This window comes from Dermacentor andersoni, chromosome 3, assembly GCF_023375885.2.
Source record: "Dermacentor andersoni chromosome 3, qqDerAnde1_hic_scaffold, whole genome shotgun sequence".
Classification (NCBI taxonomy): domain Eukaryota; kingdom Metazoa; phylum Arthropoda; class Arachnida; order Ixodida; family Ixodidae; genus Dermacentor; species Dermacentor andersoni.
The window spans coordinates 129086440-129099987 of NC_092816.1; the positions used below are offsets into that span (position 1 = coordinate 129086440).

A 13548-nucleotide genomic window follows, 5' to 3' on the forward strand; every position below is an offset into this window, starting at 1 on the left:
ATAAAATGAAATTCACATCCCAGTATTAATGTTTCCAACCTTCTATGATTACATGGTACGTTATAAAGCGTTGCTTACATTAAAACGTAAATGGAGCCATAGGAGCACAGGAGTAGTTGATTCACAAGTACAGGGGTCATCAGAATGGGCGAGTGATCACTGTACAGCCTGTAAAGTATGGCTAACTAAGCTGTGCTGTGCATGCGCATTACGGCACCATTGCTCCAATTTTATGTGGTGTGGTGCAGTACACGGTTTGAACTATTCGAAAAATATACGCTTATAAGAATAGTACCAAGTCGATTTGAAAACCCAACCAAATAAGTTGTGATTCAATTTACTGTTCAAGATTTTCGAATATTCCTGCACGCCTACTAAAAATACAATGATAGAAAGGAAAAAAAAAGCACAGAGAAAGGCACACACTCACACAAAAAACACCGACCTCTGCAAACAACTTGAAAACTAAATACCTTTTATAAACAAGAAAATGTATTTCTACAGCATCCTTCTGGTTTTTTTATTGCCACTTCTAAAGCTACTTTAGGTTATCGAACATCTGCTTGAAGCTGTTTATGGCTGGCCTGTAAACTTCCTCAAAGTAAGGCTGCTCGCGCTTGACACGCTCGTAGTAGCTTGTCAGCTTGGGAAACTTGGAATGGTCCACGAACTTGTTCTGAAATGCACATTAATTGGGCAATGGTTAATTTCTCAGGTCAAGTGCGTAGTAGACAAGTGCTCGAATTTGATACAGGCAGCTCCTATGCACTGGTAGCAATATCGGTTTCATTAGAGCCACTGCCAGACAATGCAAAGGTAAATACAGTGCAACATAAAACAGATGCATATGGAAATGACTGGACTGTTTCGCGTATGCTGGTCATCACCCTTCATTCAGCTGTACGCCAATTGGCTTAATAATGTGACTTGCTAAACAGGGCGATGTAGTCGTTGCGCTGGTTACAAGGCACCAGTTGTAATGACAACAGCATACGCCTACTACAAGCGAGGCACAGTATGGTACAATGAAGAATTAGGCTTATGAATTATCTTCAGAAAGCCAAGGCGGGTAGAACCGAACGGCTGTCAAGAAGACACAACGAAAAAGCTGGACTCCTTACGTTCCTCGAAGTGGAAGATCATGCGCGTTGCCTGCCTATATAAAAGAAACTAGCCGCGTAATAAACGTACTAATGTACACAGTAAACTTAAAAAGCGCTTGCCGAGGAAGCCATCAATTTACTATATGCACAGATCAGGTTCGTGAAACAGGTTTTCGAGAGTCGCATATACTTATCTGCATGCGGAAAAAGCGCCCCCAGAAGCACTGTCTAGCTAGAAAGCTGACAGGGTAATATCGTGCGTAAAACAAGTTTAAATCATTGATTGTCAGTCCTAACTGACAATTCAGCTTGCAAATTACTACGTCATATTTTTATACCTCTCATATGAAGCCAGAAAATATTTATAAAGATTGGAACAACATACTTTCTGGAACTTTCTAGATGTGGTGGTGGTGGTGGTGGTGAATTGTAGCAACAGGCGGGTTTAGCCTGGCGAACAAGGCCGGCAATTGCTCCGCCCGAGCGTCTCGCACAATACCGCTGAAGGGTTTCACCATATGTCGATCAAACCAGTCTCTCTTAAGAACTCGATGAGGAGACGTGAAGTTTCTTTGCGGGCTATAACTGATCCCGCGGGAAATATAAGGTGTTGCAGGCGCGCATGCGGAAGGTTCTTGCTTTGCAGATTCTTCAGGAGAGTGTCTCTTTCATCTCGGAATTGCTGGCAGGACCACAAAAAGTGCTCAATGCCTCCTGTCTCGTTGCATGCCGAACAGTTCGGAGAATTGATTCGCCCCGTTTTAAATAACCAGGCCGGTGTATTAGCAGATCCTGTCCTTATTCGATATAGAAGTGTGGCTTCCTCTCGGTGCAATCTCTTGGTTACGCAGGGCATATGCGGTGGAACCCAAAGCGACGCAAAGTGATTTCGAATGTCAGATTTTTCACTTGATTACTCTTTGGGGCCTTGATTTTGGGAGGATGATAGAGCGCTGCGTATGCAAGCGCATCAGCTTTTTCGTTTCCTGAGATACCAATGTGGGAAGGAATCCACTGAAACTTTACTGTGAAGCCTTTGTTGTTGAGCTCTTTCACGATGGCTAGTGATTTGCGTGGGAACTTGAGGGATGGCAAACCACGGTACATTTGTTGTAATGCGGCCTTTGAGTCCGCAAGGACAACCACATTCTGCGGAGGCAAAGTCTTTAATTTGCGTAGAGCAGAAGCTATTGCTGCGCCTTCCACAACTGTCGACGAGGCTATACAGTCCAGATGGCCAGACCACGTATATCTTAGAGAGGGAATATAGAATGCAGCTGCACAGCGGTCTTCATCTGCCTTGACAGAGCCATCTGTGTATACTTGTAGGTGACTCGGGTAAATCGTGTTCAGGTGTTCCAGGAGGAACTTTCTAGAAAAATCGAATACAACAAGGTGTCCTGCTGTTTATGTGTTCTAGGCTTCAAGTCGGCTTCGATGCAATTGACTTCGTAGGGTCATCTGGATAGGCTCATGCTCAAATTACTTGTACCAAGAATGTTCTACGCTTATTTTGCTGCCTTTTCATCCTAAAGTCATACAAAGAAGGACACGCCGAACTCTTACCTAACTATCGAGAGTGCCCCTTGAACTGCAACCCGACCCTATTCTGATTTTTTGGCTGCTTCCGCTGTTCTAAAGTAAATAGTTGGCTTTGGTTGTTTCGTTTCGCCAGTGAGTCTACGGGAACCGCTGCCGTGGCGGCGGTCTTTCACTCTGGGCGAATTGCAATAAAATCGGTGTGCCGTGCATTGGGTGCACGTTGACGAACTGCAGGTCGTGGAAATTAAACCGAATTCCCCCACTACAGCGTGCCTCATAATCAAATCATGGCTCAATTCGCACGTAGAACACTAGAATTTCTTTTTATTCCTAATTTTCGTTGTTGCAAAGTGTAAGCCTAAATTCCTAATAGTGTTTCTATACTTGCTCATATCGGGTAAATAACAGATATTGTCAACGCGATACATTCCCAGAACATTTGACACAATAGCTTTAGTGCAAAGAAGGCATTTCTAAAGTACATGAATCGGTGGGCAATAAAAGAACTTCCGTATTTGACGCGCTTTAATATTGGTGCAGCCGTCAAGAGAGCGTCCAGCAATTCTCGCTTTGTGAACGTCTGACCGGCTTAGATAGGCTGGTGACTGACCATGTCTACGAATCAGCAGGAAATTTTGAGTGAGGGGATGCAAGCAGGAAGGACCATTACCTCAAGGGGCACAATTATGCGTGCTGTCAAGGCCATGTCGGCGAGGGTGAAGGTGTCCCCAACCGCGAACTTGCCCTCACCGATGAGGTGTTCTAGCCCTCGGAGCACATTCTGTTCAAATGTCGTAATCTCCTCAGTCGTCGGCTTGGTCTTCTGATAGACTCGAGGAGCCTGCACCAAAGAAATGTGCACATAGTTCGCTTTATTGAAAAAAAATGATCATGTAGGCGAATGAACACAATGACAACTGCTTCTTACCCCATGATCGGGAAAGGTTGGATAGTTGCATTCACCTGATAGAGTGCGTAAGCGCGACTGAACGAGGACGTAGAAAGAAACAGATACACAGAGACAGCGCTACTTTCAACAATAAAATTTATTTTCGCATGCATCCATAAATATATACCGTACGAGCGGAAACAAATGAGACAGCAAAAAAGAACAGTCAGTGGTGCATACCGTACACGTCTCCAAGGCATGGTCAAAACTTACACTACAATATTGACAACGTTAAACCGAGGAATCATATCCCCTTTTCAGAAAGCGACACTGATGGCTTGCTCACATGCCTTTCCTCTAATTTTGTAATTTCATAGGCCTCCACGATCTCACTTGTCATCCTGCTATGAGCGCTATGCAAAATACAAGTACATTGAAACATGGGTTTGCAGGTGCAATCTCGGCAATGAATGCCCAGGTGGCCAGAGATTACCCTAGGGAAGTTATATAGATATTATTTTAGTCTCTTATTGATGTATCTGCCAGTTTGACCAACGCACGTTCTTCCGCACAAAAGCGGAATGGCATAGGGAACGTGATGAGTCCAGGTTACAAATTGTTTGATGTTGAGTAGAACATGTGTTCCTTTTTCTATTTACTGAATTAACCTATTTAGACAGCTTGAGCAGACGCTCTGGGGCTGAGAAAACTACGTCCCCCTGAGCGTCTATAGAAGCTATGTAAACCGGTTAATTCAGAGAATAACACAAGGAAGGCATGTTCTACTGAACATCGCAAACAAATTGTAACCTGCACTCATAACGCATGGATCCTCAGTCCTTTCATATTTGAACAGCGTGCGTAATTTACGTCTCAAGAAAACCACTAGAACATGCCCATACCGCTTTTGAGCGCTGCTAGTCGTACTAGCAGCTCCCGAATGTGTAAACTAATTGCCTGGCGTGTTCCAGTTGTATGCGTTTGAGGTGTTTCACAGACAAGGTATTCGACCACTCTTAATAGCATCTTAAGACGATCGTAGCCAAGATATACGGACACCTTACAATTATCGAGAGAATGCAAGTCACAAATGGGTAACCCGCCATGATGGCATGGTTGTTTTGGCGTTTGGCTGCTGTACCCGAGAGTGAGAAATCAAATCCTGGTTGCGATGGATTTAGATGGGGGCGAATTGTAAAGGCGCCCTTTACCATGCATTGGGTGTGCGTTCAAAATGCCAAGGTGGTCAAAATTAATGCGTAGTCGCCTACTACGGCGTGCCTCATAATCAAACCGTGGTCTCGGAATACAAAACCAGAAAGAAAAGATAGGGTACTCACGATGAACACTCCGGATGCACTGTGGATTGTAGTGACAAGTGATGAAAGAATCTGGTCGATGTGGGTGCGAGTCTTGATGCAAGCCGGGTAGAGCTCCGAATCGGGGGCGTACTTGCGGAGCAAGTAGTAGGCAATGGCATTGCTGTAAAGGTAAGGAAGTACCGTGCTAGTGTTTTTGTATTTCGCAATTGTATATCTTAATCTCCTGGTAGCTATTTGCTAATAAACTATTGAAATATGCTATTTAGGGCACATGTTGCCATGATCACACTGAACACGAACAGTAAAGTGACTCGTGCATCGTTAGAGATATCAGTCGCGAAAATCTGCTAAAAACGCATTCCTGTCAGAATTAAGATCATCCCTAACTCCTTGACGTACACTTTTAGGAGACTGTTTGCTCACATCAAAGACCGATATTTCTGAAACGGTGCTAGCCTTGCTATTACTGTTAAGGAAACTTGACACCACTACTCCTAGGCTTCGATATCGAAAATTTAAAATGGTTTCGATCATAAATAAAGCAATAATTCCGTTAGCAAATACCTCACGATGAATTTCCACTGTAATGCGATTAGCATTCGAGAAACGGAGTGACAAGCTGTATTTCCGCCGCCGAGATGCGTCATGTATGAGAGGTCTATGCTGCCTCGCTACGCACTGGCGAACGCCGACCACGCCGTGAATACACTCGGGCACGCCGTGTCATTTAGTGGGACTGCCATGAAGTCCATGCGTGGAGGCACTAATGTGAATGTATAATAAGGAAAAAAATATGTGGATATAGATTACTTGCTTCTGATACCGCCCTGTACCGGAGGAAAGTTTAAGATTTCTTTTATGACGGCAGAGCGGTATACGCATACATGCATACGTAGCGACACAAGCTGGCGTGTCGCGGGATCGAATCCCGGCCACGGCGGCCGCATTTCGATGGGGGCGAAATGCGAAAACACCCGTGTAATTAGATTTAGGTGCACGTTAAAGAACCGCAGGTGGTCGAAATTTCCGGGATCCTCCAGTATAACGTGCCTCATAATCAGAAAGGGGTTTTGGCACGTAAAACCCCATAATTTAATTTTAATTTTTAACAAGCTGGCGTGTGAGAGGTTGAGGCCAATCCCTACCAAGTCACTCAATTTGGCCAGGTTCAATGAAAACAGTTAAAGGTGGGTATAAATAAATCGGTAGATACCGAGAAGTGCGTAACGTATCATAAGGACGATAAATTTATTTTCCCGCATGTACATTCTAATTAGTCACGGGAGGATGTCTCGGTTGTTTCATGTGTCCCCCCGAGAGAGGGAACACCACTGTTTTTAACAAACGACTTGATAACATTCTATTCTAAAAAAAGCAGGCTGTATGAAGCAAGCACAACGCAATTCCGGCATACAGCTGAGAAAGCCAATCAGACTGTGCAAACGGTGGAGATGCTTCGATCCTACATGGTTTATCCTTGCATATGAGTTAAACCACATTTTTTATGTCATCAGCGTTGTACATTCTTAATCGGCTTCTCTGTTCTTACCGAGATCTTCAGCTCGTATTTAGGATGGTGGAGACGTTGAGGTGCGTCAGTGGCATGTAAAACGGTTCCCGGAGAGAGCTTGCCGCTCTACTTACCAGCCCGATTAGGTCACACGGTCACGCAACCATGCGAGGCTTAGAAACATATTCCGCGAAAATTCAAAAATGGGAATAAACCAGTGACATTGGCTTCTCAAAAAAAAAATAACGAGGAATGTAGACATTCTTTTCTTTATCTTTGAGCTTATTTCTGCCCACAACTTTACCTGAACCAACACCGGCATGTGTCACTGTGAACTAGCCGTGCGTATCACGACCTAGGAGCTCACTCAGATCACATGAGGAGAAGAAGCGTCTTAAAATTAAGTCACCGCACCTTCAAGCACAAGTCATGCACCGTCACCTACATGCAAAAGCCAAATTAGAAATACGGCTCGTGTGTTTTCATCTAATTCTCTTAATTGTTTGCCTTCTCCTTACGTATAAAACATCGACTTGCAAACACCACTACCTTTGTGTTCCAAATGCAGCAGTGGGAATTAGAGAAGTACCAAATTCTCAATGCACATAATCATTAGGAACTCAGGGATTTTCTAGTTGTCTCAGATCGCACGCTTTAAATTTCGGGTGGTGCGCAAGTAACTATGGCCCATTTTTTGTATCAACGAAAAGCCAGTTTCACCTTTTGCATGATGCATGTAGTTGCTGACTTAAGCACGCGTTGTCACAAATAAGGCCATGGGCACGATAAAACGTGAAGCAGACTATGTGCACCCTCCACAATACACCTGAATCGACCATCACTTCACGTTCTTCACTTTTCTCATATCAATTTACGCGCACTTTTATTGCTATCGCAATTATGTGGACAGTCCAGGCACCGTCGGCGTCGCCATGTGGTTCCGCATAAAGTTGAAGGACGACAAAATCTTCGCATCTGGCCGCATGCTGTTATGTCCGAGTGAATGCGTGTGAGGGTGAGCCGGTGACCGCGGCTAAATCTCGCGAACGCAGTGGCGAAATTCGGGGAAAAAGCACACCGCCTTCTAGTCGCCCACTAGGCTTCGAGGGGAGCGTCGGTATGGGGTCACGTTCGACACCAAACAGCTCGGCCGGCCACTCGCGCCCGACCAGGCCACTCTACCTTGAAAGCCATCTGCAACAGGTACAGAGTCTGCGCCGCACTGTGTTTTCGCGTCGTAGTCCGCGTTCATCGGAGCGGTCGCACGAAGCTCCATTTACTCGCTGCTCCTACCATGTTTTCTGACTGGAGCGTTTTGACATCGAGTTTCTGTGGTCATCGAGTGAGATGTGCTCGCGTTTCCTCATTCGCGCATGAGACCATGCTTTTAATTTAGCTAGTATTCCTGTTTAAGGGCTTTTACGGCCCGTAAAACTACTATCCTTAATTCGTATGTCTGTCCACTAATTTACTATCGCTAGTTTGCTTCGCCTTTCGGGCGAAACTCCAACTTTTTCTTAAAATTTTCTCCTCGTAATGCCCAGCGTCAGCAGCCTGGTTAATCATGCATGGCACTTCTGCGACCATAGTTTCTCTGCGTGCGTTAGAGCGCGGACAATATATTCAGCCGTAATCGTACTGATTGGTGCACACCCAGAATAAACATCAGATACCGTTTGCTAAGCGAGCTTTCTGGCAAACGGATAAATTCTGCAGCTTTCTCTTTTTTATTTGTTTGTTGTTCCTCAATAAAAGATGATTTCACTGTTATTTATTAACTTTGCATAATTGGGTATGTTTTATTCGAAAGAACGCCATCTTTCACAACCTAGACGGTGCGGACATCGAGCTATTGTGCAGAGATGAATTTAACACCTTCATGGCACCATCGATTGTTGCGAGGTGGTAGTCTCTCTTCTTTTTAAACTGCATTGTCAGCCATTGTGCCAGGCCTTCCTACAAGTTTATGGAAACAGACCTTTTTTATTCCGTTCTGTTTCGAGGTGGCGAAAAATGTGCGCTGGGATGTGAGCGTAGAGAGCAATGTGCCCCTATGCAGCTTCGCCACAGAAAAAAATCGAATCTTTTACTGTGAAAATACCTTAAGGAGTGAAAGGTAATAACACAGATAGTGAAAGTAAATCATATCACGTTTCTAGGGAACGAGGACGTAGATACTCAAACATCACATCAATCTCGAGTTGTATAGATTTGTTAAAGTTCCTCGGCCTCCGAATTATGAACAATTCAGCGTGGTCTCAACATAGTGTGTGAAGCCTTACCTTTCATAGACGATAAAACCTTCATCGTTAATCGCAGGAACTTTGTGGAATGGATTGATCTGGAATACCAAGTGAGAAAATAGGTTTGTCTCATCCCAGTTGTCCCAATAACACTGCCCTAAATAAATACATGCTCTATAAACACTGCAAGGAAAGCTCCAATTAGTTGCAGGGATAGCACATCATTCCGAATGTGGAGACTCCATTCGAACCGTGCCGGCACCGAAGGATCATCAGTACCTACTACTACAAACTGTGAAGAACCACTATAAAACGAGACCGAGAACGAAAATAAAAGAAAAAAAAACAATAGTATCCAAAGCGGTAGCATTATTTCAGCAGTTGCTTACCCATAGAGAAAAGCAAATCAGGTACATCAGGTCGAAAATATACGTGCCTAGGTTGTAGTTTACTGTAAATAATCTCATCCACTGCAGTGTGAAATGGCGAAATGGAGAACCAGACGATATTGTATTAGATTACAAACGCGAATTTCAGGTGTAGCAATATAAGCAGGGTAAACACTGTTTGCGGGAACCAGTGATATAAGATAACGCCCAAATCGCTAACATCTCACAACATATATTTATCTCGCTGCGACACACCTTGAGGTATTCCTCCTTAAACTGCTCCTTGTTGATGTAGTCCAAATTCTTGAGCTTCACATCTATGTCCAAATGCTTTGCGAGTGTGCGTACAAAGTTGCAGGGCGGACTGCCAATTATATTATACAGAATGATGGTCATGACTCAGACCAAGTGTGCGTGCGACCTTCCTTCCACCGCAGACCTACAGCGAATGATGTGAAATAGTATGGAGAAGCGCATTTAAAAACCGCAATCCCAGGGCTGCAGCAGGCGTAGCACCTGACGGGTCTTGGTAATAAAGGCCTTGAAAACAGCAAACGTACGCGGCACAGGGCGAAAAATAGCAAAGAGGGCGTTGGCCTGTAACAGTGCTTTCAAAATGTCGACCTGGTTGTGTGGGACACATGGCAATCGTGCAGTATGAGAGGTTTGTTTAGAGGCATTAAGTTTAAACGCATTGAACATTTAAAAGCAATGAAAAAAAAACAGAACAATAAGCAATATATATAGCTGCCTACGGTGCCCACATGACAAGTGCCAAGCATAAATTGTTCGTTTATAGGCATGCCCCGAAACTTAGAATATGCTTATGCGCCAGCAGAGGAAGTGTAAATCACTGAACTCTAGCCACGCAAAATAAGCCACACAAAATAACAGCTTCTACAACTTTACAGCGCACATGATGAAGCTTGCTTATCTAGGGGGGTATTTATTTATTTATTTATTTATTTACTCATTAATAGAAATATCTTACAGGTATGAAGATCGGGCGTTTTGTAAGGGGAGCTTCAATATTCTAGATGGCATAGACCACAAATAATTATACAAATTATAAGGACACCTTGCAAGTAATTATACAATGAAAAGTCAATGCTACGCCAGGCTGAAAATGCTCCGAGTAAAAAAAGAGACAAAGGAATGCGGAAAAAAGCAAAGCTGACAAGATAATTGGTGTAAGAAATGCGTGTTTAGGCGTGTCTACAGGAGTACATACCTCGAACAGGTGTTTTTCATTGCTTTAGTCTTACTCTACCAACCATATAATAATTACAAGCGTCTTACACAACTGTGGAGATATTGTTGAAGGCTCAGCTGTTCTTTACACATCTTTATAAAAGTGCCATGAGCAACGCCTTTGCCGGAAAATGGCGCCTTCCAGCGCTCTGGCCGGATTCAGCTGCCACGCTGGTCTGTGCGACAAGCTGCAGCGTCGCTTGGCTCTGGGAGAAAAACTTTTTCCAATGCTGCACAGGTCATTTGTTGCAGTCTTTTTTATTGGATTGATATTTGTGTAGGAGCGTGGATGTCGTCCTGGAGGAAATATTAGGCTCGACATAGTTACATCGGCACAGACCTATCAAGCAAATACTTGCGCTTAATAGGGCATTCATGACGCAATAGAATTTCCAACAAAGTGCACTGCGATAGCGTAGAAGGAAAAAAGTACACGAAATTGCAGAAAGCGACGTTGCATGCAGTTCACTATAGCAAATTACACTTCTTTCCGCAAATGTGTTAACGTTTTCACATACGGAGGACTCATCTTAAACAGCACTCCAAGACAAAAAAGAAGTGTCTGATTTCTGAGGAGTTTGGTTGAAGTGAACGAACCAAACATTATTTGAAGGGACCAATTCTTTCTATTTCTGTGTTTAAAAACATTTACCGTATCCTGCTCAGCTTTGAATATTGCATCGCTTCGTTTTAGAAGAGCAGGTTTTCATGTGCGACAAGTTTTTTTAGAATTCTGTGCAGCCCTCGCTTTTAATTTATTGCTGCCGAATTTGAACCGCATGTCCTCCTTCTGATCCGAAACAGTAAATCACACTGAAGCGTTAAGTAACGTGGTATTGTCAGCAGAAATATGGTCTTAGAAAGCAAGGTCTGCGATATTGTCGTCGATGCTGTTCTTTGAGGGTATCTTCTGGCATTTATGGGGCGTTTAAGAAGCAGTAGCGCTAATCTGACTGCAAAGTTCTTCCTTCTCGATAGTACTGTATTTCTTCTCAGTGGTACTTCTTGCCTAGCGAAGTCGTCATGGTGTCAACACTGTTGGAACTTCAACGCCTTCATTCACGTCTACTTGTCTACAACTACTTGGTGGATTAAGTTCTTTATAATATTGAGCTTCACCATTCAAGATGGTTGAACTTCCAAAAAAAACGCCTTCATTTCAACCACACTTTGAAATGTTGTGCCTACGAAAGCGAACCAAACTTGACGCCCTCATTCTGTTTATCTTACATTTACGTTTAAGCGATATTTGTTTACCCCGAGTCCTCAGTGCTTCTTACAAGCTAGTGCTTTCTGGCATGCGAGGAATAAATCCTGAGGATAAGCGTTAGGGAGCAACGTGATTCTTTAAGCCGCGATTAATCACTTTTTTTTTCACAAAATACCTACAGGCTAAATTTTTGGTGTCAATGCTTTGCCTAAGGAGTTGTTCCTAGTACGAGAGCAAGGGGCCTTTCTTGGAAGATAGATAAATTTGTTATAATTACGCTTATTACGGTTGCAGAATACGTATTCTGAAAGCGCAATCTCCTTCCATAACCCAAGATCGAACCTCTTCCCCCTTCCCCCCAAATAAAACAGATTAAATTTGATTTAACCTTGACGGTTATAGACCACAAATGGTGTTCGTATATTTCTTGGTAACACTAAAGGACATATCCAATGCCTCTAATAGGAACTACACTCAACTGTGCCTATATAAGTGTTGTCCAAACGTGACTAGAAGCCGGAGCTTGAAGCACTGAACGTGAACCGTTACGCTTCGTACTTCTCAGTGCAAGCTCCTTTACTTCAAATTCTAGTTGAGGCGCGAGATCAACAGCGCATCGTTACGGCCATATTAATAAAAAATTTACCGATTATTACCATACTCCCTAATGTGAAACTTGAGCGCAGCTCTATACGCGTTTTCAGATCGCGATATATTGGCTGGCACAGACAATCTCCCTTGTGCGGCACGTTACAAACGGAGCGAAGTGGGGCGCGTCTGCGTCGCTATTAGGGACATTGCGAGATGCAGTGCGTGGATGGTGCATGGATGCGATTCACAGCATCTGCAGCAGACAGACCTCCGCTCGTGTAGCGCTTTGTTTCTATAGAGACGACGCTCGCTACTCTGGTGTCATATCGCAGTCATCTTCGTCGCACAGCCCACCTTTCGTGACACTATGCTTTTCTTCTCCCGCTTTTCTTCCACCAATGACGACAGCGGCCCTTTATCGCGGAGAAGTCATGCCACCAGTGTCAGTGGGGACCACACCCAAGAGAGCGTCACATCAAGCCTAACTCGTAGCCGCTCGCCATCGCCCTTTCAAGGAGCAGTTGTCCCCGTGACACACGCTGGCACCGCCGACTGCCCTCACCAGTTGACGCCGCGGACAGGCGTAGCCCTCCCCCCCTCGCGGCACTCTACAGCGCCCCCACCTCCACCTTCCGAAGCGCAGATGAGATCGCCCACGCGGCTTCGGATGCCTAGGCCCCCGCAAATTCTGCGCTTACGCACCGTCTCCCCTCCGTACTTTTCCCACTTTCCGCCTCGTAGTTCCACTGCAACCTCATCCCGCGTTATTGCGTTTCTTTCATTTCCTGCTGCGCTGCGCGTTCACTTTCATTCTTCGCAGCGCGCGTTTGCTCGGTTACGGCGACGCCGTCGGACAACGCCGATCTAATGCTGCGCTCTAAAATTATAATGTCTACAGATTAACACAGTGTGTGGGATCCGCAAATATCTTCTAATGCACGTAAGAGCAGCAGCCGTTCCTCATGGCCACCGCTGCTTCCTCATCGCCCCAACCAGCAATATCCGAATTCTAGTTTTTGGCGGAATAGTTGCTCTACCTAAGGAGCATTTCACCGATTCGCATAAGAATGCAGCAGGCTCTGAGGTGTAGTCTTGCCTCAGTACCAGGCAGTTCACAAAGTTTTCTCTATTATAGTTCATTTAGTGGAGAATACGCATGCTATGGTGTAGGAACTGCCATCACTTCGTTGCGAGGACTGACGTCGAGCTGCTCATGCGCAGAGCGAGGACTGTTCATACATATGCACTTGCTGATCCTTAGGCGAGCTTTAATAAATATCTCTTTCATTTGGTAAAATTGCTTAGGTAACCTCGAAAACGAACTCTGAAGCCGGACCCTACCCACTGCTGCAACCATGGCTGACGAAACCACACAGGAAGCTATAATACAGCCTCCAACAGTCATCGTTCCTAATGTGTCGAATTGCTTAGGTAACCTCGAAAACAAACTGTGAAGCCGGACGCTACCCACTGCTGCAACCATGGCTGAGGAAACCAC

The 13548-nt window shown here is 44.6% G+C and overlaps 1 protein-coding gene across 1 annotated transcript; it reads right to left on the reverse strand.

Annotated features, from left to right (window-relative positions):
- Positions 1–458: 458 nt before the first annotated feature.
- On the reverse strand, positions 459–9897 carry LOC126525241 (glutathione S-transferase 1-1-like). Its single transcript, XM_050173276.3, has 5 exons — positions 9254–9897; positions 8649–8707; positions 4875–5016; positions 3316–3486; positions 459–676 (listed from the first exon to the last, which is right to left on the reverse strand). The coding sequence occupies exons 1-5, from the start codon at positions 9392–9394 to the stop codon at positions 539–541; spliced, it is 651 nt and encodes a 216-aa protein (XP_050029233.2). The 5' UTR covers positions 9395–9897; the 3' UTR covers positions 459–538.
- Positions 9898–13548: the final 3651 nt, after the last annotated feature.